The following is a 25,795-nucleotide window of genomic DNA, read 5'->3' on the forward strand; positions in this document are numbered from 1 at the left end:
GTGGTAGAGCGCCTGCCTAGCAAGTGCAAGGCCCTGAGTTCAAACCCCAGTACCAGCCAAAAAAAAGAAAGAAAATAGAGTACTCACTTCATCTACTGCTTAAACAGTAACTGGTGGGCTTGGAAATCAGACCTGGATTCCAAATCTAGCTCTGCCCTTACTACTGTGTGCCTTCTGGCAAGTCACTTAATCCTTTTGGGTCTCAATTTCCTCATCTATAAAATGGAACTATGGTGTTCACTTCAGCAGCACATATACTATAAAATAGGGATGTTATAGAATTCCTAACATAGAGTATTATAAAGATTCAATGAGATGGGGTGAATATGGTCAAAGTATATTAATATGCATGAATGAAAATATCACAAGGAAATGCCCCACATTTTAAAATTATTATGTACTAATAAAATGTGCAAAAAATATTCAGTGAAGCAATGCAATGTCAAGCACCTGGCATGTAGCTGCTAACATTGCTTGTTCATTTGCTACTACCTACTCTGTGGTGCCTCTTTTGACTTCCCATGAAATCGGTAACTCTCCCATTTGGGTTCCTCCAGCCCTTGAACCTCTGTGTCCAACCTGACCTGTTATCATTGAGGGCATGTCTTTCTCCCTGACACCCTGCACATTCCAGGGGCAAACTCTGTGCATTCTCAACCCCGTATTCTTTTTTTTTTCTTTTATTATTCATATGTGCATACAAGGCTTGGTTCATTTCTCCCCCCTGCCCCCACCCCCTCCCTTACCACCCACTCCGCCCACCCCCTCAATACCCAGCAGAAACTATTTTGCCCTTATTTCTAATTTTGTTGTAGAGAGAGTATAAGCAATAATAGGAAGGAACAAGGGTTTTTTCTGGTTGAGATAAGGATAGCTGTACAGGGCATTGACTCACGTTGATTTCCTGTGCGTGGGTGTTACCTTCTAGGTTAATTCTTTTTGATCTCACCTTTTCTCTAGTTCCTGGTCCCCTTTTCCTATTGGCCTCAGTTGCTTTTAAGGTATCTGCTTTAGTTTCTCTGCGTTAAGGGCAACAAATGCTAGCTAGTTTTTTAGGTGTCTTACCTATCCTCACCCCTTCCTTGTGTGCTCTCGCTTTTATCATGTGCTCAAAGTCCAATCCCATTGTTGTGTTTGCCCTTGATCTAATGTCCACATATGAGGGAGAACATACGATTTTTGGTCTTTTGGGCCAGGCTAACCTCACTCAGAATGATGTTCTCCAGTTCCATCCATTTACCAGCGAATGATAACATTTCGTTCTTCTTCATGGCTGCATAAAATTCCATTGTGTATAGATACCACATTTTCTTAATCCATTCGTCAGTGGTGGGGCATCTTGGCTGTTTCCATAACTTGGCTATTGTGAATAGTGCCGCAATAAACATGGGTGTGCAGGTGCCTCTGGAGTAACCTGTGTCACAGTCTTTTGGGTATATCCCCAAGAGTGGTTTTGCTGGATCAAATGGTAGATCGATGTCTAGCTTTTTAAGTAGCCTCCAAATTTTTTTCCAGAGTGGTTGTACTAGTCTACATTCCCACCAACAGTGTAAGAGGGTTCCTTTTTCCCTGCATCCTCGCCAACACCTGTTGTTGGTGGTGTTGCTGATGATGGCTATTCTAACAGGGGTGAGGTGGAATCTTAGCGTGGTTTTAATTTGCATTTCCTTTATTGCTAGAGATGGTGAGCATTTTTTCATCTGTTTTTTGGCCATTTGAATTTCTTCTTTTGAGAAAGTTCTGTTTAGTTCACTTGCCCATTTCTTTATTGGTTCATTAGTTTTGGGAGAATTTAGTTTTTTAAGTTCCCTATATATTCTGGTTATCAGTCCTTTGTCTGATGTATAGTTGGCAAATCTTTTCTCCCACTCTTCTCTTCAGTTTAGAGACCATTTATTTTGATGAACAGAAGCTTTTTAGCTTTATGAGGTCCCATTTATCTATGCTATCTCTTAGTTGCTGTGCTGCTGGGTCAACCCTGTATTCTTAATGCCCAACACACAGTAGGAGCTCAGCAAATATTTATTTATAGACTGGATCAGTGAACCAATGGGTGAAAATGTCTGAGACTGGTCCATTTCTCTGAGCTGGTTAAGAAAGCTCACTCCAATGAATTTCTTACCTGTGGCTGTAAAGCCCTGTTGGGTAAAGCCCCACCTGGGCTCACCTGGTTTGTAAGCAACATTTATTCAGCTGTTCCATTTGGCTAGTGGTGAATCTGCACTCGTAAACTGGCCAGCTTCTTGTAGAATGGAGTAACCTGAGCTGGGCAGGGAGGTGTACATCTGTAATCCCAGTACTTGGGAGGCTGAGGCAGGAGAATTGTGAGTTCAAAGGACACCTGGGCTACATGGTGAATTCAAGGACAACCTGAGCTACATAGTAAGACCCTGTCTCAAAAAAAAAAAAGGAATAGGACATCCTGAGAGGTTTCCAGGCCTCCACACACACTGCCAATTGGGGAAGTTCCCTCTTTTCTTCTCTGAGCACACAGCCTTTAGGCTGGCCAGGCCTTGCTCTGCATCCTCCCTGCTCCTCTCATTGCCTTGCCACTGCCATTCAAGGAGTGTTTACATTTGAGCCCTTGGTCACATACTGTCTTCTCTGATTTCAGGTGTATAATTTGGGCTTTCCCCACAACATTGTAAGATCCAGAGAGTGAGGCAGTATGGCTTCTACTTCTTTGTTTCTCTTACAGCACCTAAAACTGAAGCCAGTGTAGTCATGCGGGGACAGACATGGTGACTTGCACTCTAGATGCCAGAGGTCCCTGTGAACTTGAGGACAGGATGAGAACAAGGACGGTACAGCTCAGTCAGCTGTGTGGTTTCAGGGTATACCTGTTTTTGGGGTTCTCACATGCTCAGAAGGGATTGATCCCCACCCCCTGGATTCTCCCTTAGCCTCTGTCCACACCCAGCCCTTCCTCTGTCTCTTCCAAAGGCTCTTCCCCTTCTAGCAAGTGTGACTAGTGAAGAGCTTGCTAATCCATGTTTCTGCTCATCATTCTGCTTAGTTTCTTTTTTCCTATGCATTGGGCCATAGCATTGTTATCTTCTATTATGACTTTCTGAGCAGCAGAGGGTGGGGTTCAGCCTCTTATCTCTGCATGGCTTAGCTGGGCTCCACAAAAGAGCTTTTTCAGTGTCTCTGGGTGCTGGGAGTGACATTGCAGAGGAAGGGCCTGAGGGCCCGTAAGTGAGCACTAGTTATATTGTGCTTGCTGCCTTTCCTCTGGAGTTCTGAGCATTTGTTTGTCTTCTGTTCCAGGCCCACCTGCCGTTTGCTGTCATTGGCAGCACAGAAGAACTGAAGATAGGTAACAAGATGATGAAGGCGCGGCAGTACCCTTGGGGCACAGTGCAGGGTGAGTCTCCAACAGACAGACCACTCAGGGAGCCCCTCCTACCTGTCTCTGCTTGTTGCCAGCCACTGTATGACAACTCCCTAGCTTGTCCCCAGCCTCTGCTTCCTCAACATGGGTCTTAAACAGCCATAGGGACACTAGCAGGCAAACTCTGGCCCCACGTCTGGGCTCTCTGGTGTGAGCAAGCTCCCTTTGTCTCAGTGAAGAAAGCCCTTCTAAAACAAAAACAAATGGGCTTGCAGCAAGGCAGGAAGAACTGCACATAAAGCATGGATATTTGCCCAAAGGCACCAGGAGCTGTACAGGAATGTTCACCATAGTGTTGTTTGTAATGACAAATAATTAGAAACAACCCAATATCCACAAAAATAGACTGGATAAATTGTGAAATGTTCATATAATGAAATATCATATAATAGTGAAATGAATGAACAGTTGTTACATCTCCATGAGTGAATCTTAGGAACACAATGTTGAGCTAAATAAATCACAGAAGAATACATATTGTAGGATTCGATTTGTATGAATTCCAAAAATAGGCAAAATTAACAAGATAAATATTGAGTGATAAAGCTATAAAAGAATGAATGAATGATAAACCCCAAAGTCAGGATAGTAGTTAAGTTTCATTGCCCAGGGAGGTGGGGGAATGGAGAGAGGCCATGAAATCAGAAAGGTGCAGGCAGAACTTCCAAGGTACTGGCAATATTTAACCTGGGTTGTGGAAACATCAGTGTTAATTTTGTTAAAAAATTCTTTCAATTGCACATATGCGTTTTGTATACTTTTTGTATGTATGATTATTTCACAATTTAAAAACAACCAGAGATATAGTCTTAGGAAAGTTCCTTTTGTGGTCTGCTTGATACATGTCATGTTTCCCTCGAAGCTATCATTTAGCAGAGAAGATAAGGCCTAGGACACTGCCATGGGCAAGAGAGGTCTCTGGTCCTCAGAGTCTACAGTTATAACCTAGGCCACAGACTGCAGGAGCACTGCAAGAGGGTGCCAGATTCTTTGAAACCCATCCTTCCCTTCCCTTGAGTAAACAGATGAGATGGATAGCCAGGCATGGTGGTATACGCCTGTAATCCCAGCACTTGGGAGGCTGAGGCAGGAAGATCATGACTTTGAGGCCAGCCTGGGCTACAGAAGGACACGCTGTCTCAAAAAAACAAAAATGAGAGTGAATGGTGACTTGTCCACATTGCATACAAAAGGTGGCATATTTTAGGGTGCAACAGAAACTCACTGTGATAACTGGATTTTCTTTTCTTTCTTTTTTGTTTTGTTTGTCGTGGTGGTGCTGGGGATGGAACCCAGAATGCATGCTAGGCAAGTGCTCTACCACTGAGGTACACCTTCCAGCTCCCCTTTGTTGTAGTATTGGAGAATCAACACAGGGCCTCATGCATGCTAGGCAAATGCTCTACCACTGAACTATGTCCCCAGCCCTGATTTTTCCATAGGTAGGACAAGACTGGTTGCCAGAGCTGCACTACGTTTTGCTCTTCCCTGCCATTTGGGGTTGGGGATGCTACACTAGTTGGCTTCTGGACCAACAGTCCTGCCTTGGGAATGAAATTGTGGCCTGAGAGACAGGAGCCTGAGATGAGAGGAGAGAAGCCAGAAGATATGGTTACAATGACTTCCTTCTAACTTGGACAACTCTGGTCGTAACCAAAATGGGGTTTTTGAAAGTTTTTCTTATAAATCTGTTCTGTTTGAATGAAAAAGAAGTTGTATATTGCTTGGGCAGCCTGAAGGGGCCTTGGAATCAGTCCTCTGACTGGCCACCAGAGAACACTGTGCAGAGATGGAGAAGCAGATGGCATACATACAGCATGGTCCCAAAATGGTTTTTCATATTACCTTACTTATGTTCTGTGACATCAGGGATGTATAATCCTGAAGGGAACAAGTCTTAAGCAGAGGGCTATGTGGACTGATTTGGGCTTTGCAAAGATACTTCTGATAATCCCAAGTCAGTCTGCTGCAGTTATGCCTGACCCTGTCATTCTAAATCCCATCTCTGCCCCCACTCCCCTTTCCTAGACCCTGTAAGACAGAACCTGGGATGACAGACCCTGTTCATCTCAGACACCACTGCCCCTACATGGTCAGGCCAAACACCACCATCTGGCACAGTGGAGCAAGGCCTGGAGGCCCCTTGACAGAGCACTGCTCATGACCCTCTGCTCTAGCTAAATATCAACTTTGCTGTAATTTAGTCCACATCTCTCTCATTCTTGACCACTGCCCAAAGTGCAGAGCTTTATCACACTCTCTTGAGGAGGGAGCTTTTTTGCTCAGGCCAGAAATTGGGGTATACTTTTCTCCTGGTCAGCATTGTTGTTGTCAGGGCATTATCTGCCCTCTAAAAACCACCTCCTTGAAAGTTACTACCATCCACATGGGCTATACCTAAAGTCCACCTCTTCTTGTCACTGCCATCTATTGATATCCTAGTTCTTTCCCCTTGTTCTTTGGAGATTTGGTCACCTGATCATAGCCTTTGCCTCTCCCCTACATTGCCCTGGTTTGGATCCTATCTCTCTGCAACTCATTAGCTATATAACCTCACCTAGCCTCCTAGAGACCTTGCAAGGATTATGTTCCCTTATCTGCCAGATAAATTCCTATTCTTCTTTCCAGAGTCATCCTAAAGTTGTCTCTTTGGTAAAACCAATGCCCTGCCAGGAGTTTATAGGGGATCCCCTTGTGTGGGTTTTCATTGCACCTCAGCTATACCTCCATTTTTATAATTTTTGCATTGAGTTATGTTTCTCTATTTGCATCTGTTCTTCTGCTAAACTGTAAGTTGCTGAAGGCAAGCCTTCGTGACTTCATTTCTGAATTCCCAGGGCCCCATGTAATACTGGGAACAAATATCTGACAAGTATTTATGGGATGCATGTGCACATGTAGTCGTTCACAAAGTGGCACAGAGCAGAAATTCCTGTGAAGATCTGATTGGTGAATTTGGATTGGGGCACAACTGAACATCCTTAGGTATTTTTACGGTATTTCAGTTTTATTACTGTCATTTAGAACGTTTCATTTACATTTTCAGTAGAAAATTGAATTAGGAGTTAAATTCGCAGGCTCTATATAAACAGATTGCAAGGTAATGGCACTGTTAAGACATTTTGTCACTCACTTGGTGCATTTCTGCTTTTGCCAACCTTCCTTTCAATATACGTTCAATACCCCAACTCCGCTATGCAGTTGAAAACGAGGCCCACTGCGACTTTGTGAAGCTGCGGGAAATGCTGATTCGGGTCAACATGGAGGATCTGCGGGAGCAGACCCACACTCGGCACTATGAGCTGTATCGCCGCTGTAAGCTGGAGGAGATGGGCTTCAAGGACACCGACCCTGACAGTAAACCCTTCAGGTACCACTCCCTCCAGGCCACCCAGGCAAGGTGGAAGCCTTGCCCTGGAGAAGTCACTGGGGAGGCAAGACGTGGGTGCTAGCGAGAGGTGTAGAGGTGACTCCTTCCTCTTCAGTTCTGTTTGTCTGTCCCCTCTTCTGCCCACCTGCCAGGAGAGCTCCAGCTGCTTAGAAGAGCAGGGGAAGGGAGGGACCCAGAGAAGCAGCTGAACTGGAGGGGAGCCTTGAGCTGGGGCCTTGTTCCACAGGGTGGGAGTTAGAACTGTCCTCTGCTCCACGTTATTCATCAGGCTCCCACTGCTCAGGCAGGTTTCCAGTCTGTTCCTTACCCTCCCCACCATTCTCAAAACCAGAGAGCAAGGCTGGGGTTTGGCTCAGTGTCAGAGTGCTTGCCTGTGTCTAGCATGCACAAAGCCTTGGGGTCCATCCCCAGCACTGGAAAAAGAATAAAACAAACATGCAGAACCAGGTAGCAGTCACTTTGCATGTATTAATGAACTAAAGGCTTTTTATTGACTGTTTGTGCATTCCAGTGCAAGTTTTGTTTTGACCACAGGAAATGAATAATTGTTGGCTTGTTTTTCAAATCAGAATCTAAGACGCGTTCAGAGAAGGGGAATGTTTTGGAAAGCAGTTTATTATGCAGATGGGAGTGATAGACCAAGTGGAAGTGTCTGATTTAGATACATGATGTGTGACATAAGCCCCACATTTTAAATTACCATGCGGTGCCCTTTATGTGGTGCTCCATCTCCTTTCAGAAAATGTCAAGCATCAGTAAGCAAGTGAGGGGGATGTTTGTGAGCAAAGAAAGCTTTCAAATGGCCCCAGAGGTCTCAGGGTACCTGTTTGCAACAGAAAGCTGGCCTGGGGCAAAGCTCAGGCAGTCCTTTGGGGATGGCTGCTTCAGGAGAGCAGTCTTACACTGCTGTAGAGACAGGCAGGCCAGGACCTTGGAGTTCCTGGGCTGGGGGAAGGTGTATTTTTCTCTCTGGTGAGAGCTGCCTTAGCTGTTTCTCTCCTTTGCCTCCAACCACATTCATCCCCATCTCTGCTCCATCGTGAATACCTCTGTTCCCATGTTTTCACCCTCTTCACTCTCCTCTGCCAGTCCCTGTCCATGTTGCCTGTAAACATTTGACCCTAAGGAAACTGTCCCTTTGCCCTGTTCTTCCTCGTCCACCTCTGCCTTATCAAGTTTGGCTTTGACGGGAAGGAAAATGAATTCTGTGTTTATTGATCCCGCTTCCTCTTCTCTCATTTATTTCTCAACACAATGCAGCCTGGCTTCCTCCCCCAGCATTCCACAGAAGTGCCTCTCTCCAAGGCCAGCAATTGAGGACTGGTGACCAATTTCATTGTGGCATTAGAGTCCCATCTTCTTTGCTCTCACTGGGCAACATTGGATGCTATTCCCTACTGCCTCCTTCTTGAGATACTCTCTGCTTTGGCTCTTCCAGTACTGGACTAGCTGGTTTTGTCCCTTTCACTCTGTTTCACTCCTCCTTCTCATCCTTGCTTGCACATGTTCCCTCAGGACTCTTCTTCTCCTTTCACTCTATTCGCTTTGCAGCTGGTTCTTTCTACTCTCACAGCCGTAAATTACCACCTAGAAATAGATGACTCAAGCTAAAAATCTTACTTTGGAGCACTGAGCCTACTGATCCAACTGTGCATACCGGACATTTCCACTTAGACATCTCATTGAGGTCCTACTTGAAACTCGAGTTGTCCACAGTCTAGTTCACTTTCTTCCCTCTTAAACATACTCCTTCTCCAGTATTCCCTGGTACCACCATCCACCTGGTGATCCAAGTCAAAAACCAGAATCAGCTTTGATTTCCTCCCACATCCTGGGAGTTCTGCTTGTCTGTTGCTCCACATTCCTCCGTTCCCTACCAGTCCTTAACACAAAGATCCTGCCATTTTGATTCTACTTGGGTTATTGGAAACTCTCTTCTTCACAAAGCATCCAGAGTGGTCTTTCTCTTTTTCTGATTGGATTCATTCAGTTCTTCTGCCGAAACTCACTCAGTGGATAGATGTCCACTTCTTTCATGTGGCATCCAAACCCTGAACTCTCCTTCCATACTCAGGAACCTCACCTCCCACTACTCTACAACTTACTTGATACCCTCCAGCCATGTTGAACTCTGCAGGCTCCCCAGGAATGTCATTCTGTCTTCACATGGGCCTTTATACATGCTGGTCTCTTTGGAGCACAGATCCTCCTGTTCTTCACCAGGCTGTCTTACTTCTTTGAAAATAAGTGCAGCCAGGGGCAGGGGGCCTCAGCCCAGACATCTTCCACCAGACCCTGAGTTCTTTGAGTGCAAACATGGTAACTGTTGGTTGTAGATGTGGAGCAACTAGCACTGTGTCAGTTAGTAATGTGTCTAGCACGTGGTAGCATCTCATCAAGTGTTTGTTGAAGTGGTGAATTAACGTGGTCAGTTTCAGAGCCAGTGCCTGGCAACATAGTATAGCGGGAGGGCCCAGATGAAGAGACAGGAGACCCAGCTATGCCTCTAATTAGCCATATGATATTAAGTGAGTCACCTCACCTCTCTGGGCCTGTTTCCTAAAAGTATAGGTTTTCTAGTTTACCAGGGCTGTCCCCTCTCCTTCAAGCAGCCCTGTGATCCTGCTGTCTCATGTCAACCCAGCTGCCCACTGTTTTGTGGTTCTGATTTAGCATCTCTGTGAGGATTGGGGAAATGAGGATAAAAGGGCCTCAGGAAGGGTGGTTAGGGCCAGTTTTCATCAAGTAGGAGCCTCTCTGAAGGCTGAGGAATTAACCTGACCATGTTCGCAGTTTACAGGAGACTTATGAGGCCAAAAGGAATGAGTTCCTGGGGGAACTCCAGAAAAAAGAAGAGGAGATGAGACAGATGTTCGTCCAGAGAGTCAAAGAGAAAGAAGCAGAGCTGAAAGAGGCAGAGAAAGAGGTAAATGTGAGCCTGGGGGCCTGGCAGAAAGGGAAGGGAGGCTGCGAGTGACATTGGAAGGGGCTTCAGCCTCAAGAGAGCAGCCAGGGGGAGAGCCTTGCAGCCTCTGGGCAGGAATGGGGCACAGCTTATCTGGCACAGGGACCTATGAAATCTATGTCTTCTTGATCCTTCATTCCTCAAGGCTGAGATATTTTTTCATTCTGTGTTATCTGGATCCTCAACATTCAATATGGTTGCAACTAGCTAGCTACATGTGGCTGTTTACATTTTTATGAATTTAAAAATTTTTATTTTTGCCGGGTGCTGGTGGCTCACACTTGTAATCTCAGCTACTCAGGAGGCAGAGATCAGGAGGATTTCAGTTCCAAGCAAGCCCAGGCAAAATAGTTCGTGAGACCCTATCTCGAAAAAAACCATCATGAAAAAGAGCTGGTGGAGTGACCCGGGATGTAGGCCTTGAGTTCAAGCCTCAGTACCACAAAAAATATTTTTATTTTTAAGTGACAAATAATATTTGTATATATTTATGGGGTACAATATGAAGTTTTGATTCATGTTTACACATTGTGAAATGATTGAGTCAAGCAAGTTAATAAACCTATCACCTCATATGCTTATCATTTTTTGTGGTGAAACATTTTTTTGGTGGGACTGGAATTTGAATCCAGGGCTTTGTGCTTACAAAGCAAGCACTCTGCTGCTTGAGCCACACCTCTACTCCATTTTGCTATTTTGCTAATTTGGTTATTTTTGGAGGTGGGGTCTCACAAACTGTTTGCCCAGACTGGCCTCGAACTGCGATCCTCCCAATCAGCCTCCCAAGGAGTGTGGTGAAAACATTTAAAATCCACTCCTATAGCAATTTTGAAATGTACAATAAAATTTTTTTTGTTTCTTTTGGGTTCTTGGTGGTACTGAGGTTTGAACTTGGGTTTGCATTTGCTAGACTGGTGCTCTACTGCTTAGGTCATACCACCAGCCCAAATGTACAGTAAAATTTAAAACTTAATTCCTTACTCTGATCAACCACATTTCCAATGCTCAGTCCTTAGGCAACTAGTAGCTATTATATTGAATAGCACAGATATAGAACATTTCCAGAGTCACAGACAGTTCTCTTGGGCAGCACTGCTCAGGAGTCAAGTCCTTGAAGCTAGGTGAAGACTGATTCCCTCTTCCTGGGAGTTTGAAGCTTTTATAGGGACAGTTGGTCACTTTCTTGGCTATCCTGCCCTCTCTGATGGCTACAGGGAAAGGTGGTCCAGGCAGCCCTGGGGACCTTGCTGAAACCTAGCACAGACAGTAGGGGCATTTCCCTGTTAATTTGGATATTCTGTTCCATTTCATTTCACAATTGAAGAAACATCTGTGTAGTTCCAGCAAATTTTCAAACGAAGTTCTGATGGTCCTGTCTATACATATGCAGCTAGCGTTCTAATCAGTGGCCTTTGCCTGCAGGGTCTCCTCTACCAATTCACTTATGGCTGCCAGATTAATTGGCCTAAGGTACAGTTTTGGTCTTACCACCTCTCTGGACCTCAAAACCCTCAATTGGGGGCTTGGGATGCAGCTCAGTGGTAGCTTGCTAGCCATGCACAAGGCCTTGGGTTCAATCCTCAGCACTGCAAAAAGCAAAACAAAGCAAAACTCCTCAGCCATAAAGAAGGGAAGGTCTTAATTACTTCCCAGAATCTCTTCCATCTTCCATCTGCTGTGACTCCTAAGAGATATCACTCACCAAAGCTCATGGAAAGAGTATTGGTTTATTTCAGTTTCACTTTTAAGAAGAAAAAAAATGTCACCCAGCACCTTTAGGAGGAGAAGTGAGGGCATCTCAAAGATAAATGAATAAAAGTTTAATGAACAAAAGCTAGGTTAAAGCAACTGATGGGCAGCCCAAGTCACACCCCTTCCCCAAATGACTAGTACAAGCTGGTTTAGATAGCAAGTCAGTGATTTGCCACACCTACTAGACAACAGTCACAAATACCCATAATACCAGGAGAACTGATCTTCTTCCTCATGCACTTCAAGTACTACAGAATGCTCAGTTCTCTCCTGAATGCTCAAAAGAAGGTGGGATTATGCTCAGTCTACTTATTCAGGGGATTTTACACATTCTGCTTTGTGACTACCTGTGCCTCTTACTCACTGGCCCAATGATCACGGTAGCATGCTAGAATAGGGTTGCTGTTCTTTGGATCTCTGGTTCTGTTCAGTGCTAATTAAGACTCCCCCTGTTTAAAACTGAGCTCTCCACATTCATTCCATTTTGTAAAATCCCCTTATTTCCATTCATGTCCAAGTCCAAGTATTTCCTTTGATTAGCTTTGCTATGATTAAAGATTTCTCTGTGTTCCATGGTGATCCTTCCTGATTGTAAGGGGATACGAAAAGGCAGGGACCCCTTACATATGGAGATCTCATTATATAATCCTATGAAGGCAGGGTTGACATTGGGCAAGTGCCTTTATTTGTCAGACCCTCTGTTTCCTGGTAAAATGGACATAATAGCAGAACCTACCTCATGAGAGTGTTGTAACAATTAAATGAATATTCTAAAAGTCAATGGTTGGCCTATAATAAGCACTCAGCAAATGTTATAGTATTATAATTGACATTATTTTAACCATGTGTAATAACTATGATAAATGTTATTGTTAACCACATGTGAGAAGTATGGGGATTCTTTTAGACAAAATGTTTGATTAAATAGCATGCACTGCTCCTTGACCATTTCAGGAGCAAATATTTTGAGATAAAGTGGCAGGAGAAGAGCACTGCCCGTAGCATGGCATCCTTTGATGCTGTCATGGCAGTTCCTGTCAAAAATGCCTCCTGAGATCTCAGTGTCCTGCAGGGTTGTAATCCTGCCAGTCCCCACCTACCCTGGGCTTGGCTGGACTGGGGTTGCTCTCCAATCTCCCTGTTTTCTTGACAGCTGCATGAGAAGTTTGATCGTCTAAAGAAGCTGCATCAGGATGAGAAGAAGAAGCTGGAGGATAAAAAGAAATCCCTGGATGATGAAGTGAATGCTTTCAAACAGAGAAAGACGGCGGCTGAACTCCTCCAGTCACAGGGGTCCCAGGCTGGGGGTTCACAGACTCTGAAAAGAGACAAAGAGAAGAAAAAGTAAGTAGCAGGAGGCTTTGGGGTGGTGGCTTCTCTCTCCTCCTGCTCATCCCTGCAAGGCAGGACCCAGAGGCAGAGAGGGTTGAGGGCTGGTGATCAGATGTGAGCTGAGGGCTGTTGGGTTAATTTGGGTAACTTCAACTGGTCTTTAGGGTCCCCATGGCAGCTTTGGATTCCCGCATTTCAGGGAGCTGAGAGTAAGGGAGAGGTGTGGTCCTAGAGTCCAGCCCTTCTGTTTTGCCCACTTAGGAAAGCTCTGCAAACTCAAGGCAGATGGTAGAGAAAGAGAAAGAAGAACGGAAGTGAAAGGAACATGGGAGTATAGAAGCAGAGAGGAAACAATGGGAGGTAGAGTTATAAGAAGGAAAGGAAGGGCAGTGTCCTCCCCCAGGGACATTGGACTTGATGTGGCTTACCAGCCTGTTTGCTGGTTCTATATCCAAGGTTGTTCACCTCTCTAGGCCTGTAATCCAAACCTAGCCTTGCCTGGGTGCTCACTAGCCACAGCCAACAGAATCGAACTTTCACCACTGAAAGCTGCAGCCCAGACCTGATTTCCCACCCCTTTGCCATCCCTCCCCACTAGCTGCTTAGTTGTGCCCAGTCTGGGGTACTGAGAACTTAGTGAGGAGCCTTCAGATGCCAATGTCCTCTGTGTGCCCCATCTTTAAGCTGAGGGAGTGATTGTAAAACCAGTCTGTCTCTCCTGGTATTTGGTAAGGCTCCTGGTCACCTTGTGGATCAGTAGTCCTAACCCTACCCTGGTCTCTGCTTGCTGAAGTTACCCATTCCTCATCTCAGAACCAGAGAGGAGAAAAGCATTTCTGGCAAGACCTAGCCAATGCCAAGAAAACATCCAGCGGTCCCCTTGTGTTCTGTAGTTGTTTGTACAGTGCAACTCAAGAAGCTCCCAGATGGAGTGTTTAGTAGTGTCCTTACTAAAGGGTCCTTAGGATCCAACTTAGGATCCAATAGATGTCCATGGTCATTACCGTCTACTTTTAGCCATTTGTTCCTGGACTCAACTATTGGCTACTTGCCAGAAAGAAGAAAATCTTCCTTTCCTCTGTGCCTGGCTTGTCACTTAGGAATAACACTATGATTTTGTACAACTGTAAAATATTTTATATTTGAAGGCACTCAGTTTTGCAATCTGATTATTCACATTTGACTAACTAATGTGTAATTTGAACTTTTTCAGCAACTGGTCCAGAGATTTTCATTACTGAACCTTAAAACTATATGCCAAATTCACTGAGTAATTAACTTTTTTGGTATTACCTGATGTATAAAGTTCAACTAGCCAAATGAAAGTATTTTTGGTCATACTATATATTGACTTACCTGTCATGGAATATTAGTTGTACCAGCAGGAATGGATTTCTATTTCTCATTTTTTGCAGTGCTGGAGATGGAGTCCAGGTCCTTGCACATGCTAGGCAAGCACTCTTATCACTGGGGCTCCATCCCCAGCCCTGGATTCCTATTTTTAAGATCAGAAAAATCTAAATTTGTCTTCCAGCTGTACCCTGCTGCCTTCATAGTCCTGTGGCTTTTGTTAACTCAATCCCTGCAGCAGGTTCACAGCTCCCTTGCAGGAATTGGGAGATTACGTGGTTTGTTCAAACTGGCACTGACACCAAACTATAAATATTCCCTAGTCAAGATTTTCACTGAAAGCTCCTCTCAGACCAGGCTTTCCACTCGTTGCCTCAACTTCACCTCTCCAACAGAAGACCCTGTATAGTAAGGAGACACCTTTCTCCAGTCTCCGGAAATATTTGGAGTTGGTGACAGTATCCTTTTCCAGTTTTCAAACAGCCAGATGTGTAAGTGGCCCCTGGACTGGGCTCCTTATGTAATTCCATAAACAATTAATTAACTCCTAGAAGACACATTTTGACCTGTGCCACTCTGCTCCTAAAGTGCTCCTGGAGGTGGTGAGATTTTGGGTAGAGATGGTGGTAGTAACGTTTCTTCTTGAGATATGGTGGCTGGATCTAATTGAGTCACATATTCAGCATTTTGTTTGGCTGTCCTTAAAGTGATTAAGAAAGAGGATTAGTGCTTCATTATACCCTTCCCTCTTCCCCTCCCTGCTACTCCTAATTTCTTTTGACCTTCATTATTTGTCAATTCATAATATTTGATTTCTCTTCATGCTTACTCCATCTTCATCAGCTCTTACTGTTTTACAGTTAACTCTGCTGTTTGCTGCATGCTGCATGAGACCCAGGGTCCTGGTAAGCTTTATTAACTCTAAATAGAACTGCCAGTGGCTTCTAGAACATACCTTCCCAAACCCTACACCCCAACACACATTATCTAGTCATAAAAGGAATTGCTTCATTGGGCTAGCTGGTTTTATCTTGTAACTTAGAATACGAAGAAGTAGCCTGGTGTAGTTTCAAGTGTATACATGGAATGCCTGATTAAAAAGGGGGCCTTTGTGGACTTCTGCTGACAGAACAGCTGGGTAGCATAAGTGGATCATATGACCAATATTTGAGGTTTCAGTTTGAGAAATTTTTTTCTCAAAGAGCCATAATCATTCAAAATGAACTGTGGTGATGCAAGAAACTGTTGGATTCCCAAGCCCTGCCCTGAAATATCACAGTCAGTATTGACCCCAAGTTCTGGAATGTGCAGAGCCAATGGGAAATTGCTTCCATGTTTTCCTCTGGTAGCTGTAACTTATCTGAGGAGTTTGATTTCTCCAGTTTCCTTTGGCTCTACACCTCCCCAAAAAAATCATAATCAAAGTGAAAGAAAGTGAAGAGGTGTTAGATACTATGGAAAAGTCTTTATTTTTTATTCTACAAGTACCAGCTTCGTGAAAACCTCTGCTAAGGCAGTAAGCAGGTAACTTTGAATAAGAAGGACTCCTGAAGGCTAGGGGTTTGTGTCTGCAGAAGTAAATAAAGCAGTCCCTGGTGTCATATAGCTTATAAAGAAATTGAAACCAGTGATTTATAGGGAGGCTGAAAGTAGTGATTAGGCACCTGCTAGGCTCAGGTAGTGGAGGGAGGGGGAATATAACATTTTTAATTTAACATAATTAGACTTATTTTTTAAACTTTACCATGGAAACTTTGAAACATGGATAAGAGAATAATACAATACAGTCCTGTGTACCCCCAACCCAGCTTTCAAATAGTCATCAACATATGGCCAATCCTGTTTCATCAGTTATTCCAGAATTACTGGGTTATTGTGAGCAAAAGCCATATCATTTTTATCTGCAAATATCCTAGTATGTACCTTTAAGAGATAATGGGTCTTAGAAAGTAACCACATATCCATCATTATTACACCTACAAAAAATAATTCATTAACATAAAATGTCTAGTCAGTGTTCAAAATACCCCTGTTGTCTCATAAATGCCTTTTTACTTTTGGTCTGTTTGGATTGAGGAGTATAAAGTGTTGTGAAGACTTCTCCCCACTCAGCCATGCCATTTATGACTTAGACAGAGAGCCTGGTGTTAGTCACAAAATTGAGTGCTACAGCTATTCCACTGGGGACTTGAGGCAACTGGCAAAACATCCTCCTTTCCAGCAAATCCTGAAGAGGAAGTCCATAGAGGTTTCTGAAACATAAGGCCCAGAAAACTGAGCCAAAGAAAAACATGCTAAAAGAACAATGAAATGATTTACTGTCTGGCTTAAAGGCAAGTCTAGAGCCCCTGCTAGTGCACTGGAATTAAAGAGCCACCCTCCATTTAGGAAGACTAAATTCTTAGAGTATCTGTCCACCGCTGTAGTCCCAGTCTAGTAAAGTGTCATGCAGTAGGAGTTCAGTTCATGGGAGTTTCTTTGTCCCCCTGTTTTCCACGAGCAGGAAAGATGTATATGGGTGAATTAGATTTCAGTTTATTCAGGTATCATTGTACATGGCTTGACACAACTTCATTCATCGTTAGTGGCCATTCCTGAAATCCATTCTGAAAAGACAGTAATTAAAGCCACAGTTTACAAGTAAGAGGCTTGGTAAATGGCTGAAACCACCAACCCCAACTCCAAGTAGGTTGGCTTTTCCTGGCAGCCAACTAGTCAGGGAGGGCCTTGCTTCCCCAGAACCTGAAAGCAGCAAAAGCAATATGGCTCCTCCCCAAAGCCCTCACTTGTGAGTGGCTCACAAAGGCCACCCAGAAGGCAGGCAGAGTGAGGCATATTTTTCCGCCTAGCTTTGACTTTACGTGAGGCATTACCTGCAGCTGACTGTGATTGTAAGAGAAATTCCACTGTGACGTGCACCCAGCTGCAGATACTACATCTCAGTGGTCATTGGTCCTTGGCATATACAGTATGCGAACAGTATACACAAAGCCTGGAATATAGGCTATTGCAGCGTTTTGGGGGATTACTCTTCCACTAGGAAAAATAAAGAATAAAGTAAGAGATAAGCATTCACATAGCATTTATTAATTTTCAAAGAGTTTTTCCATATAACTCATCTTATCCTTACCACAGTTCTGAGAAGTAAAGAAGGAAGGAAGAATTTGTAGGACTTACCAAGGATCACACCATGTATTAGTAGAAAAACTGGAACAAGAATGCAGGACTGTTAATTCTTAGTATAAATTGACACTGACCTGAGCAGTGTGTGTGTACATGTATGTGGGGGAGTAGGTGTGTTCATTTTGAGGAAGTGACTGAACATTGTTACATATGCATATACTTCTAACAATACCCCCCAAATATCTAATAGTCCCTATTTAATGGGATAAATGTGTTAGTCAGTTTTTCCAGCTTAAAGGATGAAAGATTTATTTTAGCTCATGGTTTCAGAAGTTTCAGTCCATGGTGACTTGGCCCCATCCAACTGGGCCTGTGGTGAGGCAGAACATCATGGCGGAGAAGGTATAGTGAATAGAGCTGCTCATTTCATGGAGGCCAAGGAAGCAGAGAGAGAGAGGAAGGGGGTGGGACAAGTTATCTTTCCAGGGCCTCAGTGATCTGCTTCCCGAGCTAGGTCCCACCTCCCAGCAGTGCCATCATATTATGAATCCATCAAAGGATTAATCCAGTGATTAGGTCAGAGCCCTCAGGATCCAATCACTTGTGGAAAGTCTATCAGCTGGCAACCGTGCCTGTAACACATGAGCCTTTTGGGGGACATTTCATACCCAAACCATAACAAATGTATTCTTTAGGTAATAAATGGGGTCAGATTCATAGCCAAGAAATTCTCGGAGACACTGTGGTGTCATGGGGAAAATGTTAACAGCTCTGACCCCAGCTGTGACACTTTCTTTGTGACCATAGGCAAGTCAGATGACTTCTCTGTTTCTCAGTCTCTTCATATGCAACATGGGGGCCAATACAATTCACCCTATTTTTGTCATAGAAATGAAATTCAAATGGGAAAAGATCAAAGCACCTTGTGAACACAAACTAATAATGGGCTTCTGTAGTTCAGGTTTTTGGGTAACTGTGGTCTGGACCCATCCCACATACTTGGCAAACAGGTCTTACTCCAGGGACCAGTTAGCTGACTAGGCCTGCTCCAAGGGATACCTGAGTTGCAACCTCAGCCTCTTCTGCTTTCCCTGTGTGACTAGGAAATGTGAAATGCAGTGGCTGAGAACCACAGGCCACTGGAGACTTGCTGAAGGTATTCCTGCACAAGGTGTGTGGGTGGTAAGAGGGCATTAGTCAGGACAGAGTAATTAAGAAGAGATTTTTAAAAGTTTTTGTGTAGTTATTGGTCATGTTGCTTTCTAATGCCACCACTACTGCCATTCAAGGGTGTATGTGTATGTGTGTGCGTGTGTGTTGTGTATGAGAGAAGCATGTTCTCAGGAGCCAATGCAATAAGACCTTAAACCATCTAACATAGCTGTATTCTCATTTATCCATTAGTCATCATGACTTAATTTTCTCCTGACATTTTTGGGGGACATTAATCCATCCATTCATTAACCTAATTTCTCTTTTCATTTTTAGTTTGGGATTACTATAGATGTGCTCTTTTCCTGAACAACAGAGCTGGGCCTCCCTTTCTCTGATTCCCCCTTAGCATGTCTGGGAGGCAAGCAACGCATGCCCTCCCCTCTCTTCCTGCCAAAGTTGATAGAAGCCTGAGAGTCAGAGAATGATGTCTGGCCTCTGATCAAGAAGCCAGCAATTACACAGCTTGGAGATGCATCCCGCATCCCAGTTCCGCTTTTGGCACCCTCAGATTTCCACGCTCCTCCATAGCCCCAACATCCCCATCCTTGCCAGACTGTAACATATTCAGGGGGCCCACCTGCTACTTTTCACCACTGGCTTCCCTGTTCGAACTCTGATTGCTGCTTGTTTTCCTGCCATATTTCCATCCACCATGGCTGGGTAAACCCAGTTAGCTTGCATGCACACTGTCCCTTTAGACTCTGATGTCCCAGTCACTGCCTTTCCCTGCTCCCTCCCATAACCTCAGGTACCACAGCTCCTTCTCAGAGGCTCCAAAAAGGCAGTCCTGTGATGCCTTTTCCTTCTGGCCTCCCAGCCCAGCCTTTTCCACTTTCATTCACTCAAAGCAACTGCACTCAAACCATGTTAAAAGTCCACCACAAGTTCATTTACTCCAAGTCCTTCCCATAAAACACAATCACTAGAGCAAGGAGCATAAATGTCCACTGTATAACTCTGGGTACCCCACCGATGCAGAAGGGAGAACAAACTTGAATGCTATGACCAACCTATAATTTTGAATGATGGATTTACAGAATTCTTCCAAGGGCTTTCAGCATCTCCTTGGCCATTTCCCAGGGGGCTCTTCACCATCCCAGTAAGGTGGGGATAATAGCAGGAATAATAATTCCATTTCATAAAGTGTCAAAAATTAAGTCTTGGGGTTTGCTTATGTGAGTCTTCTAGTCTACTTGGTGGATGTGATGATGATTTTAATCTGTGTTTTGCACGTGTCCCCAAGAAGAGGCAAGCCTGCCTACTGGAGGGAAGAAAAGAAGTGTTGCACTTTGTCTCTAGTCTATTTTTAAAAAGTATTCCAGCCCTAATTTTTATAATGGATCTTAGTTGATAGTGGTTTGTAGTAGAGAGCCCACCATTGTCAGGGCCATGAAGCACGGTAGCCTTTACTGTTTGACCAGTGACAGTGAGAGCTGGAGGCGACCCAGCAATGACCTTTGGCTAATATGCCGTCTTTCTGCCCTTCCTTTGCAGTAACCCATGGCTGTGTACTGAATAGTATGCCCCGCTACAGCTGGACTGGACTCCACTTAGCCTTTTAAGCGAAGGTTCCTATTTTAACTGACAGCTTTCCTTTGGGGTGCCAGGCAGCCGGGGTGGGGAGACCCCACCCCTGCTGTGTATTTCAAGCTCCACTTCTTTTTGAGTTCTGCAACTTGCTCCTGCCTGCCAGTCCCACTGGCACCGACCGTGACCTTCTTTTTCATTTTCACTTTTTTGGAGGTTGTTTTGTGATCACTTCCTTTAAAAAAAAAGTCAAACAAGGTGATGCCAAATTTCCAGGCCTTTTTGAAGCGTTGTTGAGAAAGAGGAAGGGGTTTCTCTCTTCAATCACAGATAATAGGAAGCAAAAAATAAGAAAAGTGAAAAGCAGACAAACGCACACATTTCGCTTTGCTTGTTAGCAAAGCAGAATGTAGTTGTTGTATGTATTGGTTGGTGATTCACTGGTTGGTTGTGTCCAGAGGAGAGTATAAGGCAATGCTGCCCAAGGCATAAACTAGTTTCTTGGGAAAATCCAACCAAACAGAACCCCGCCACCATCATCAACAACAAAAAACTAAAAAATTAAAAAATAAAAATAAAAAAGCACTGGTATACTCAGCCAGTAGGTCAGAGTTAAGCTGCTGAGTGAAGGTGGTTGGGTCTCTAAGCGAAAGGGTCCCACTTGCAGCTTTGCTGTTTGTAAATCCTCTTTCTGAGACTGCTAACCAGTAATCTGGATGACTATTTACATTGCAAACAAAAGCCCCTCATTTGCATTTGAGTCTTGAGGATCTCAAATACTTCAAAAGTATTAGAGCCACACAGCCTTTGGGAGACCTTCAGAAACCTAGTAGGAATTTTATATAGAAGGCTGAGGTTTGGGGCAGGGTGACAGATACCACCCACTTATTCTGTAGGAGGAAATTGAGGCCTGAAGAAGTAAAGGGACTTACCAAAGGCCCACTGCTGGTCTGCATTTTTTTGGCAAAAAATGAAGCTAAATTCCATGTTTTGAGATTCTCAATCTATTTCACCAAGGGAGTCAATCTGTTTATATATATTCCTGGAGACAAGTACGGTTTTTTTGGTTTTTTGTCACTGGGTTTTTTTTTTTTTTTTTTGCAGTGATGGGGATGGAACCCAGGGCCTTGCCCATGCTAGGCAAGTGCTCTACCACAGAGCTACATTCCCAGCCCTTGGTTTTTTAAGATCAGGATTCACTGTGTAGTCCAGGCTAGACTAGAAATTGCAACTCTCTTGCCTCCGACTCCCAAACATTGGGATTACAGGTATGAACCAACATGCCCAGCAAGGTCTTTTGACACTCAGAGAAACTGAACAGTCAGTGTTAGCGGGTCCTTGAGGGGATTTTCCCTATATAAAAACATCTGAGGATGGGGCCAGAGAGGGTGGGCAAGGAGGAGGCTCCAGGCTAGCTCCTTAACTGAGTGCTGCTGCTGATGGAAGGACTCATCCACCCTCCTGTCATCCAGAATGCTTGGTAGACAGGGATCAGCTTTCCTGTAAGTTTGGCCCAGTCAGAGCCCAGGCAAGTGTACGTTTAACAGGTGCCCTGGGTGATCCTTATAATCAGGGAAGTTCAGTAAACAAAAGTATAACCTGTGAGTGAATATAAAGCCATTAGAAAGTCAATCACGGGCTGGAGGTGTGGCTCAAATGGTAGAGTGCCTGCCTAGCAAGCACAAAGCCCTGAGTTCAAGCCCCACTACCAAAAGAAAAAGTCAGTCATACCTATTAATAGAATTCAGATGCTTATTTCATTAGGTAGCTTTTCTCACTGTAGACAAATGGATTTTTCCTCCCCTTCCTCACTGAAAAGACTTTTGACTAGCATAGTTGTTACTAATTTTTTTTTAGATACCCTAAGTTCTCTGTTTACTTCCGGTGAAACAAAACCAGTCATTAGAAATGGTCCTGTGCTTGGCTAGGTGAGGTGGCTCATACCTGTAATCCCAGTGACCCTGGATCCCAGAGATAGGGAAGATCAAGGTTGGAGGCTAGCCCGGGCGAAAAGCAAGACCCCATTACAACAAATAGGCCAGTCACAGTGAGTCATGTCTGTAAGCCCAGCTACACAGGAGACATAGGTAGGAGGATCTTAGACCAGGCTGGCCTGGGCAAAAATGCAGGGCCCTATCTGATAAGTAACTAAAGCAAAAAGGGACTGGGAGTGTAGCTCAAATGGTAGGGCACGTGCCTAGTAAGCTGCAGGCCCTGAGTTTGAACCTCAGCACCACCACCCCCCCCCCCAAAAAAAGGAAAGAAATGATCTATGCTTTCATTTTCCCAGAGTGGAATGGCATGGCTTTTCTTAAATGCACATACACCCTTCATTTCCCTTAAGCCAAGAAGTCTGCTGTTCCCAGCTGCAGTTCGGATCACTTTTTTCTTTTTGATTTTTGTTTTTAACTATTTGGCATTCACATGTGGCTGTTAATATGTGCTTGTTTTTAATTAAAACAAGAAGCTTTAAACTGGTGTGTGGTGTTCTTCAAATCTCTGCAGATTTCCCCCTGGTGATGGCCCATCAGTGACTCCATTCCTAACCTGTCTTCTCAAAAGTATAATCTATGCTACTTCACGCTGCCCACTCCCCTCCCGTCTTACTTTGAATGTCCTTTATCTTTGGCTAATTTCACGTTTTCTTTCTCTCTCTCTCTCTCCCTCTCCAGCTTTTTTTAATCTTGTCTTCAGCAGCTGCATTAAGTGTAAAGGAGAAGACTGCCATTATAGAAGAGTAGGGTTCCATGTTGTCTCAAACCAGAAACCAACCAATTCCCCCTCCCTCCCAACTGCACACACACACCCCACTCAACATGTGTACATGTGTCCCTGTGTCCAGGCAAGAAGCTCTCTTCTGATTTACATGGTATTTTAAATGGAAGTGTCTTGTCCTACACAAGGCAGGAAAAGAATCATCAGAGCTGGAAAATGGACCAAATGTAACCTCAGAGACAACTACAGGACCACTCACCCAATTGTAAGTGACTGGGGCAGGAGACCTCAGCTGTGGGTGTGGAAGTGCTGTTCACAAGGTTTTATGTTTTTCTTTTTAAATAACAATCATGAGTTCAGTGGGTTGACTGTCTTCAGCCACTATTAAACATTTCTGAATATGAAGAGAAAGGTGGGTGATATTTGCATCTTCAGCATTCACAGATCTGCAGACACCAGCAAGGGGAAAATGGATCCACTAAGAGGTGGAGAAAGACAAGCGGGGTTTAAGGTCAGTGAGAACAAAATTACTACATTCGAATTTCCAAGGCCATGGGGTTTTGCAAGAAGTTTCTGCTCAACTTGGGATCTGGAGGGAGAGCTTTGATGTTCACAAATCTGCCTTGAATTCAACGGCTAAACTTACATCAAAATACCATGTGAGCGTGCTCATTCTCATATATCTCTACCACCATCACCACCATTCTGCTGTCCAGTGTCTCTTGAGAGAGCCTCTTTGCATGTTTTCCAGAATCTATTTGTTGTTTCTTTCTTCTCCTTTGTTCTTTTTGCTCAGAAGTATGACCAGTCACTGCCCCTCTGGGGCTTTCATTTTCCAAGAGAAACATCCCAGAACCAGCACTGTTTAGCTTAATACCTTTCTAATGTCCATGTCAATTTTCAATAAAATTTCAAGAAATGCTAAATGGCTCTGTGATGTGATCCTAAATCATTAGGTGATGTGACTCACCAGGGTCTGTTACAAAGAGTAGGTGACTACCTCCCAAGTAGGTGATTTGAGGTGCTCAGGGAACTACCAGAGCCCACAAAATCTTCCCCCATGGGCTGTCATGCCCCTTGTTTTCCTCCATCTCGTCCTGAAATCCCACTGGGGCAGAGTGAGCGTGAGCAGGAAATCTACTTTTCCTTTTAATAGCATGGCTTGAACTAATTGGTTGGGCTAATTATCATAGGATAATAGATTGAGGAAGTAGAAAACAAGATCCCACAGAACAAGATTCAGGTGAGTTTTAATTCTGGCAGGAAAAGAACTCTGTGCTGCGTGTTTTCTCTCGCTTAATCTTGTGATGTGAACACCCCCCCAAATTTATGGATATGACTGTTCTTTATGACTCTAGAAGCATTCTGTAGACACCAAGTGTCCTGGGTCTGCCAGAGGGAAGCCTCCCAGGCGTTAACTTGGGCAAGAGGAGACATCAATTTTCAGAATTCTGGTTGCGGGTGAGGTGGGGCTTTCTGTCCTTAGCTTCGTTTACCTAATGGCTAGATGCTGAAGACAGGACAAGCGGTTCACATCCTCCATGTACAGAAGCCTAGGGGCCTCTGTAGGGTACCAGAGGAAGCACCATTGGCTTGCTTTCTGTAGCTCACACGCTAGGGAGCAGCAGAGCGAGGCAATAATCTCTGGTGACATCACTGAGAAGAGGCAGATACTGAGGTGTTGTGGAAAAATACAGACTCTGGAGCCAAGCAGGCTTGCTTGCTGTGTGCTTAGGGGCAAGCTGTGCTAAGAACTTCAGAAAAGGAGAATATCAGTGATTCCCTTGCAGAATCATCGTGAAAGTTATTTGAACTAAAGTAAGTTAAAGACAGATTCAGCAGGTGGGATCCCTTATTAAGGATAGAGTTTTCCATGTACTAGAAAGTATTCACATTAAGGTCCTGTAATCCAGGCTTTCTCAACCTCAGCACTATGGACATTTGGGACCAGGTAGTTGTGTAGGATTTTTGTTTGTTTTGCAGTACTGGGGTTTGAACTCAGGGCTTAACCTTTGCTAGGCAGGCACTCTACCACTTGAGCCACTCTCCCAGCCCCCTCTAAGATATTTAGTAGCATCTCTTAACCTCTACCCACTAGATCTCAGTAACACACCCCCACCCCCACAGTTGTAACAACCAAAAGTGTTTCCAGAATGTTCCCTGGAGAGTTGACAACCATTAATCCAATCCACAGATTAGGAAATAAATAGGCTTTTTATTGGCAGGGGGGCTGGGGTTTGAACTCAGAGTCTCATGCTTGCAAAGCAAGCTCACAAAGCAGATGCTCCACCACTTCAGCCATACCTCCAGTCCATTTTGCTCTGGTTATTTTGGAAATGGGGTCTTGTGAACTATTTGCCCAGTCTGGCCTCAAACCACAATCCTCCCGATCTCAGCCTCCCAAGTAGCTAGGATTACCAGAGTCCAGTTAGTTTAGGCTTTGTAGGCCATGTTATCTCAGCAACCATTCAACAGTAGCATGAAAACAGCTATAGATAACATGTAAAAGTGAAGTATGACTGTGTTCCAATAAAACTTTAGTTGCTGAAATTTGAATTTCACATATCCTCAATTATTCTTTTGATTTTTTTCAACTATTAAAAATGTAGCCGAGTGCCAGTGGCTCACATCTGTAACTCTAGCTACTCAAGTGGCAGAGATCAGGAGGATCGAGGTCTGAAGCCAGCACCGGGGGAATAGGTCTTGAGTCCCTATCTGTAAAAAACCCATCACAAAAATAGGGCTGGTGAAGTGGTTCAAGGTGTAGGCCCTGAGTTCAAACCCCAGCGCTGCCAAAAAAAAAGGCTAAAATTGGCCAGGTGCCAGTGGCTTTTGCCTATAATCCTAGCTACTCAGGAGGCAGAGATCATAAGGATGACTGTTCAAAGCCAGCCTTGAGCAAATAGTTTGTGAGACCCCATCTCAAAAAAATCCATCACACAAACACACACACACACACACAAAGGCTGGTGGAGTAGCTCAAGTGGTAAGAGCGCCTGTCTACCAAGTGTGAGGCCCCGAGTTTAAACCA

General features: G+C 44.2%; 1 protein-coding gene across 4 annotated transcripts in view; it reads left to right on the forward strand.

The window, feature by feature from the left end:
• The window catches only part of Septin6 (septin 6), a 67,498-nt gene extending 43,808 nt beyond the window's left edge, over positions 1-23,690 (forward strand). The window contains exons 6-11 of one of the 4 annotated variants that reach the window (XM_074063973.1): positions 3,271-3,367; positions 6,596-6,764; positions 9,579-9,711; positions 12,656-12,846; positions 15,045-15,089; positions 22,722-23,690. In XM_074063973.1, the coding sequence (XP_073920074.1) occupies positions 3,271-3,367; positions 6,596-6,764; positions 9,579-9,711; positions 12,656-12,846; positions 15,045-15,048 (594 nt within the window). In that variant the 3' untranslated portion in view covers positions 15,049-15,089; positions 22,722-23,690. Of the gene's footprint in view, positions 1-3,270; positions 3,368-6,595; positions 6,765-9,578; positions 9,712-12,655; positions 12,847-15,044; positions 15,090-20,016; positions 22,527-22,721 lie in introns of those variants that run through there. The other 3 variants (XM_074063972.1, XM_074063970.1, XM_074063971.1) reach the window with 3 other exon arrangements.
• The last annotated feature ends 2,105 nt before the right edge of the window (positions 23,691-25,795 follow it).

This window comes from Castor canadensis, chromosome X (assembly GCF_047511655.1).
Source record: "Castor canadensis chromosome X, mCasCan1.hap1v2, whole genome shotgun sequence".
NCBI classification, from domain to species: domain Eukaryota; kingdom Metazoa; phylum Chordata; class Mammalia; order Rodentia; family Castoridae; genus Castor; species Castor canadensis.